The sequence below is a fragment of the Penaeus monodon genome, chromosome 18 (genome assembly GCF_015228065.2).
Source record: "Penaeus monodon isolate SGIC_2016 chromosome 18, NSTDA_Pmon_1, whole genome shotgun sequence".
Lineage (NCBI taxonomy): Eukaryota > Metazoa > Arthropoda > Malacostraca > Decapoda > Penaeidae > Penaeus > Penaeus monodon.
The window spans coordinates 525,424-532,923 of NC_051403.1; the positions used below are offsets into that span (position 1 = coordinate 525,424).

General features: G+C 42.5%; 1 protein-coding gene across 2 annotated transcripts in view; it reads left to right on the top strand.

The window, feature by feature from the left end:
* LOC119584185 overlaps positions 1-7,500 on the top strand; it is a 70,185-nt gene that overhangs the window by 48,901 nt on the left and 13,784 nt on the right. Inside the window, exon 1 of one of the 2 annotated variants that reach the window (XM_037932687.1) lies at positions 3,974-4,129. The exons of the other annotated variant lie outside the window; for it this stretch is intronic. Within the exon in view, the coding sequence (XP_037788615.1) occupies positions 4,027-4,129 (103 nt within the window). The 5' untranslated portion in view covers positions 3,974-4,026. Of the gene's footprint in view, positions 1-3,973; positions 4,130-7,500 lie in introns of those variants that run through there. 2 annotated transcript variants of the gene reach the window in all.

A 7,500-nucleotide genomic window follows, 5' to 3' on the forward strand; every position in this document is an offset into this window, starting at 1 on the left:
CGTAGAGAGCTTGCATGATCTGTCTGCCAGTGCCACATCATCGCGCATGACGAGGCGCGTCGCACGTGGTTATGCAAGCGTAGAAAACGAGGCGAGGAAGAAAACGTCATCGTCGTGTCCACCATAGAAAACGGGTAGAGAGCTTGTCAGAGAAAACGTATGGTATGGGGCACTTTTCGGGGGGAGTTTTGAATATTTATTGTTATTAGTAATGACTATTGATTAATTGAAAATGTATTATAACACACGATGTGTGTTATAGAGAATATAAGAGAAAGCATAAGAGAAAATAAGAGAGAAAAAAGACAAAAAAGAGAAAACAAATAGAAAAAAAGCAAAGCAAAGAAAGAAAAAGAGAAACAGTAAAAAATAAAGAAAAAGAAAGAAAGAAAAAAGGAGAAAAAAAAAATAACGAGAGAGAGCAGAGGGAAACAGGATGGTTTCATTTGACCTTGGCAAAGTTGTACCTATCCTCGGCAGCGGCTTATTGGACCAGCGCCGACGTGTGTGCGACGCGGTGTGGCTTCAGGCCGGTTCAACTAACCCGTAGTCTATTTTGGCTATTTTTCTTTTGTTTACATATATATATTCATCTTATTTGTTTATCTTTGGATAAATGAAATACGGTAGTGGGTGAGTCTGTCAGACACCCCAGTGGAAAGACCCAGTCAACTTCCTGATGTCATCATGGCACCAGGTTATTCGTCAAACACCGCCCCCCCCAAAAAAAAAAGAAAAAGAAAAAAAAAGAGAGAGAGAGAGAGAGAGAGAGAGAGAGAGAGAGAGAGAGAGAGAGAGAGAGAGAGAGAGAGAGAGAGAGAGAGAGAGAGAGAGAGAGAGAAAGAAAAAAATCGAAATAATGACATTAAGTTTGGTGCCGGATTTGATCGAGAAATTCGACTCCTGTGTTCCGAACGTGCGAATTGCCTGCTCAGGTGACGGCGGGAAAAAGTTAATGAAGTTTGCTCGCGTCACTTCAGGCATTTTGACGGGGCGGAGGTGACGTGAGGACGCGGGCGTAGCGCTCTGGCGTGGGCGGAAGGGCAAAGGGGGGAAGGGGGAAGGGGGGAAGGGCAAAGGGGGGAGGGGGAAGGGGAGAAAGGGCAGAAGGGGGGGTGGAGGGAAAGGGGGTATGAGGAAGAGGGGAATGAGAGAATGGATGAAGGTAGGAAATAGGGGGATAAATGATAGAAGAAAAGGGGAGAAGGAAGGGGACAAGAAAAGAAAAAAAAAGGAATAGGGGAAGGGAGGGAAAGGAACGTAGAAGGAAAGAGAGTAAGGGGAAAAAGAGGAAGGGGGAGGGAGAGAGAGAGTGCTGAAAGACATATAGAGGGGAGGAAAGGAGGAAGAGAGAGCTGTTGGAGGAAGAGGAGGAGGAGAGGGGAAAGGACGGTAAAGAGGGCGAATGAGAGAGGATTGAGAGGGGGAAATGGGTGCGGATAAGGGGGGGGGGGCGATATAACAGTGGCCGTAGAGGAGATAATAAAATGTTAACGACATTCCGTTAATGGAGGTCTTTTCGTATATGATTCATCTCTCTCTCTCTCTCTCTCTCTCTCTCTCTCTCTCTCTCTCTCTCTCTCTCTCTCTCTCTCTCTCTCTCTCTCTCTCTCTCTCTCCCCCTCCCCCCTCTCCCCCCTCCCTCTCCCCCTCCCTCTCCCCCCTCCCTCTCCCCCCTCCCTCTCCCCCCCTCCCCCCCTCTCTTCCTCTCTCCCTCTCTCTCTCTCTCCCTCTCTCCCTCTCCCCCCTATCCCTGTCCCTATCTATCTGTCTATCAATATCTATATGTCTATCTATCTATATATATCTATGTTTCTCTAATCTATTTCCAGTACTTTTCAACCGTTTTATTCCACGTAACCTCTTCCCCTTCATCATTACGCTTTATACGCAGTTGTCAAGGAGGCAAGCGGGCAAGGAAAAAGAAAAAAAAACGGTGACAGGAAATGACATACGAAAAAGTATCGACGAAAGGGAAGCCATGCGGAGGACTCCGTGTATTGCCTGGTGGGGTGGGGGTGCGAGGGGCGTGTGTTGGTGTTGTTGTTGTTGTTGGTGGTGTTGGTGGTGTTGTTGGTGGTGTTGGTGGTGTTGTTGTTGGTGGTGTTGTTGTTGTTGTTGTTGGTGTTGGTGTTGTTGGTGTTGGTGTTGTTATTGTTATTGTTGTTGTTGTTGGTGGTGGTGGTGGTGTTTTTGGTGGTGGTGTTGTGTGTTGATCTGCTGTGTGTGTGTGTGTGTGTGTTTGTTTCTAATTCTGATCTCTGTTTCTGTTTCTGTTTATGCTTATGTCTCCATATTGTATGCAGGCCTACGTTTTTATATAGTGCACCTTAGTGTATATGCGTATTTCGGATTACCTGTATGTGTACGTGCGAGAGAGAACGTTGGCATCTCTGCATGTATGAATGTATTAGTTAACAGGTACGTACTTGCGTATGTATATATGTATATGTGTGTTTTGGATGCACTGATATATGAATACATCGGTGTATCCCAGGCACATGTGTATATCTATATACATACGTGTATCAGCTAATACACACATGTGAGTGAGTGAGTGAGTGAGTGAGTGAGTGAGTGAGTGAGTGAGTGAAGTGAGTGGGTAAGTGAGTGGGTAAGTGAGTGAGTGAGTGAGTGAGTGAGTGAGTGAGTGAGTGAGTGAGTGAGTGAGTGAGTGAGTGAGTGAGTAACCGGGTGAGTAAATGGCAAATACACAGTCGTAATCCCCTCCTGTTGGGACACGAAATGCCACGTTTGTTTTGGTTGTTGTTGGTTGCCCTGCTTTTGCCATCACGGGACAAGAGACATTTACACTGGCGAGCGACGTGGGCGGAGCGTGGGCGTGGGTGGGCGTGAGTGGGCGTTAGGGGTGTGGGCGGACAAGAGGAAGGTGCGAAAGATGAAGGATGAAGGATGTTGCAGCCTGTAGTGCACCGCATGATGAGGTCATGACGTCTCATTGTATGTGCGTCTCGTTGTCATGCAAATGCATGCTTGTGCTTTTGCAATGTGTAACTGTCACTCTTTCACTTCTCTTTGTCTTTATCAGATGCTTTGTTCTCTCTCTAAGCATCCCCAGGAGAGAGAGAGAGAGAGAGAGAGGGAGAGAGAGAGAGAGAGAGAGAGAGAGAGAGAGAGAGAGAGAGAGAGAGAGAGAGAGAGAGAGAGAGAGAGAGAGAGAGAGAGAGAGAGAGGGAACGGCGCGGGGAGGGGAGAAATCGAGTTACAAAAAATAAACCGAATGAAAAGAGAATAGGGAGGAGGGGAAAAGAAAGGAAACTGATAAAGATGAGAAGAAAGATGAAACAAGACATGTTTATCTACGTGAGCTTATGCCGTCAGAAGAAGAGAGGAGGGGAGGGAGGAGAGGGGAGGGGAGGGGAGAGGAGGGGAGGGCGAGAGGAGGGGAGGAGGGGAGGGCGAGAGGAGAGGGAGGCGAGGCGAGGCGAGGCGAGGCGAGAGCGAGAGGAGAGGCGAGGCGAGGCGAGGCGAGGCGAGGCGACAGCGAGAGGAGGGGAGAGGAGGCGAGGGCAGGGGAGGGGAGTGGGAAATTTGGTCGAGGGGAAAATGGGGGGAGGGGTGATGTGTCTGGGTGACAGTTCGGGGGCAAGGGAAGGGTATTGGGTTAGGCCGTCATATGGGTGAGGGAGGGGAGGGGCGAGTGAAGAGGTAGGAAGGAGAAAGCCCGTCAGTAATGAGTGTGACGTGAGAGCGAGAGAGGACGAGGGAAAGGAAGAGAGAAAGAGAAGGAAGAAGAAGGAAAAGTCGAAAAAGTGAACGTGAACGAGTAGTGATTGTAAAGGAAGAAGAGGATAAGGCGAAAGACCGAAGAGTAGAAAAGGCAGAAGTTGAAAAAAAAACAACAAAAAAAACAGAAAAGGCAGAAGAAGAAAAAGCAAGAGAAGAAAAGGTAGAGGAAGAAGAAGAAAAAACGACAAGAGCGAACAGAAGACGAAGAAGAGGAGCAGAGGAGAAAAAAAGGGGAGGGGGACAGACCCCTTCCAAAGTACCCCTGATGCTGACACCATGTTCATGACGGGGCTCGTCTCCATCACTCATCTCCTCTCCTCCAGCATCCCGAATCTCACCGGCGCTTCCCGCGATGCAAGAGGAGAGGAGAGCAAAGCAGGTAGTGTAGAGAGGGGTTGGAAGAGGGGGATGGGGGTGGAGGTGGAGGTGGAGGTGGAGGTGGAGGTGGAGGTGGAGGTGGAGGGTGAGGGGGGTGAGGGGGGGATGGGGGTGAGGGTGGAGGGTGGAGGTGGAGGTGGAGGTGGAGGTGGAGGTGGAGGTGGAGGAAGAGGAAGAGGAAGAGGAAGAGGAAGAGGAAGAGGAAGAGGAAGAGGAAGAGGAAGAGGAAGAGGAGGAAGAGGAAGAGGAAGAGGAAGAGGAAGAGGAGGAGAAGGAAGGTGATGACGAAAAGTGCGTTAGGAGTGGAATGAAGTAGGAGGGAAGATAGAATGGTCAATGATGGAGGTGGGGACGGAGAAGGAATAGGAGGGAGAGGATGAAAAGTGCATTAGGACTGGAAGAGAGAGAAGGAGGAGAAGAAGGAGAAGAAGAAAAGAATAAAATAGAAAAAAATAAAATAATACTAAGAAGGAGAAGAAGGAGAAGGAGGAGAAGAAGAAGGAGAAGGAGGAGAAGAAGAAGGAGAAGGAGGAGAACGAGAACGAAAACGAGAAGAAGGAGAAGGAGAAGGAGAAAGAGAAAGAGAAGATGGAGTCTTCACAGTAACAAGAAAAAGAGATAAAAAGTGCATAGGAAAGGGGAGGAAGGAAAGAGAGAAAAAGCAAAGGAGGTAGAATAGAAAAGAAGAAGAGTGGGAAATTTGAGAATTCGTATGCTTTAAACACGTATATGCATGCCTCTTTTTTGGCACTACCGTTTAGTGCCAAGTGCCAGGGAGTTTGTTGAGAATATAAATTTGTGTGTGTGTGTCTGTGTGTGGGGAGGAGGTATGTGTATTGTATGTCTGTGTGTTCGTGTGTGTATGTGTGTGGGGAGGAGGTATGTATATTGTATGTCTGTGTGTTCGTGTGTGTATATGTGTATGCTTATATGTTTATATACATGTATACATATGTGCATATATAAATATATAGTATATGATATATGATATATAATGATATATGATATATGGTATGGGATATATAATATTCAATATATGAAATTTGAAATATGATATATTATATGATATGGTGTAATAATATACCATATTATATATGATATAATATGGTATGATATGATATATATATATATATATATATATATATATATAAATGTATATATATACATATGTATATATATGTATATATATGTATATATATACATATATATAATATATAATGTATATATATATCATATGTATATATATATGTATATATATGTATATATATACATATGTATATTATATATATATATAATAATATATATATATATATATATATATATATATATATTATATATATATACATATATATTATATATATATATATTATATTTGTGTTCATCCTGTTTTATTTATTTGTTTTCAAGAGAAGTCTGTTTGCACAGATAAGACTGATGATTTTTCATAAACATTTCCTTGTGATATTTTGGAAGAATTTGCATAGTCTATTTTTGAATTTAAATCAGTCGTATAGTCGATTATATATATATATATATATATAATATATATATATATATATATATATATATTTTATATATTTGATTGTTGTTTAAGATATACATAAAAGACTTAGTACAGCGCCCATTTGATCTTTGCAAGCCTTGCAATTGAGCTGAGTCTTCACGTTCAGGCGTTTCTGCATGTGGGTCGTGAGTTTTTATGGGATAGAGTCTGCAGACGTAGCCTGTTGAATCCAAGAGTGAGTCTAGATCTCGGTCGTCTTTTTACGCTTTTAAGGAAAAAAATGTTTTCGTTGTTAATGTTACTGTTATTGATATTTTGTTTATTTTATTTTTATTTGTTTATTTGTTTTTATTTATTTGTTTTGTTTGATTATTCATTTTGTTTTATTTATATTTTTTTCTTGAGAATTTGTGTATGATCTACTTTCAAGATTTTGCCACGAGTTCAAAAGCATAATCATATTATATGTCACTTTCATTCCCTTCCTTGCTCTCTCTTATTCCCCTTTCTTTCCCTCTCTCTCTATAAATGTTGTGTGTGTTGTGTTGTTATATATTTATATATTATTTATTATTTATTATTATATTTTTGTTATTATTATATTATTATATATATTATATATTTATTAATTATTTATATACTATATTAATATATTTGAATTAGATATCTATTATATTATATTCTTTTGTTATATATCTATTTATATATTATCATTATATTATATATATTTTATATATTATGTTTATAGTATATTTTAGTGTATATTATTTATATATATTTTTATATTATATATATATTATATTATATTATGAATATTTATATACTAATATATATATATATATATATATATATATATATATATATATATATATATATATATATATATATATATATATATATATGATCTGCCCAGTTATCTATCTAAATGTTCCATCTAGATACCCCTGCCTCTCTCTCTCTCTCTCTCTCTCTCTCTCTCTCTCTCTCTCTCTCTCTCTCTCTCTCTCTCTCCTTCTCTCTCTCTCTCTCTCTCTCTCTCTCTCTCTCTCTCTCTCTCTCTCTCTCTCTCTCTCTCTCTCTCTCTCTCTCTCTCAATTTACCTATATTCTTTTGCTTTTCCTCTCATCCTTCCTCATCCCCCATCTGCCCCCCCCCCTTTCCGCACCGCATATATATTTCTGTTGCGACGCACGTACTTCATGCAATGACATACAGCACCTACTTGGTAGTACCTGACGTCACCCGATGCCACCTGATGTCAGCGAGATGTCAGATCCCCACCTCGTAAACAACTTGTATGACTCACCCCCCCCCCTCCATCCCTGTCACTAGTTATTATGACACGACACATGCGGCATGACACTGAACGGCACAGGTGAGATAAGACGCGCGAGATGGCTCAAATGTGGTTACGATTTGATAGTGACACGACGTAGGGTATGCCATGACACGACGCGACGCGATGCTAACACGACACGTCACAGCTACAACGCAAATATGATGAGAGACGAAAAGATACGACACAGACACGACACAAATACGACACAGACACGACACAAATACGACACAGACACGACACAAATACGACACAGACAGGATACGACAAGGCACGAGACGACACGACACTTTACGAACACGACAAAACTCGTCCCCTAAAAAAACACGACACGACGACACGACGACCCCATGCGGCACTGCAGGACGTGACACCCCGCCTGTACTGCTCATTGGCTCGGCTGGTGGTCGTGTCGGTGCCAGCATGAGGCGTCGGCGTTGGCACTGTGGCCCTGTTGCTCGCGCGGGCTGTGAGTGGCAGGCGGTGGGCGGGAACTTTCTGTTTAGGGATTTTTTTTTTAACGTTTTTTTTA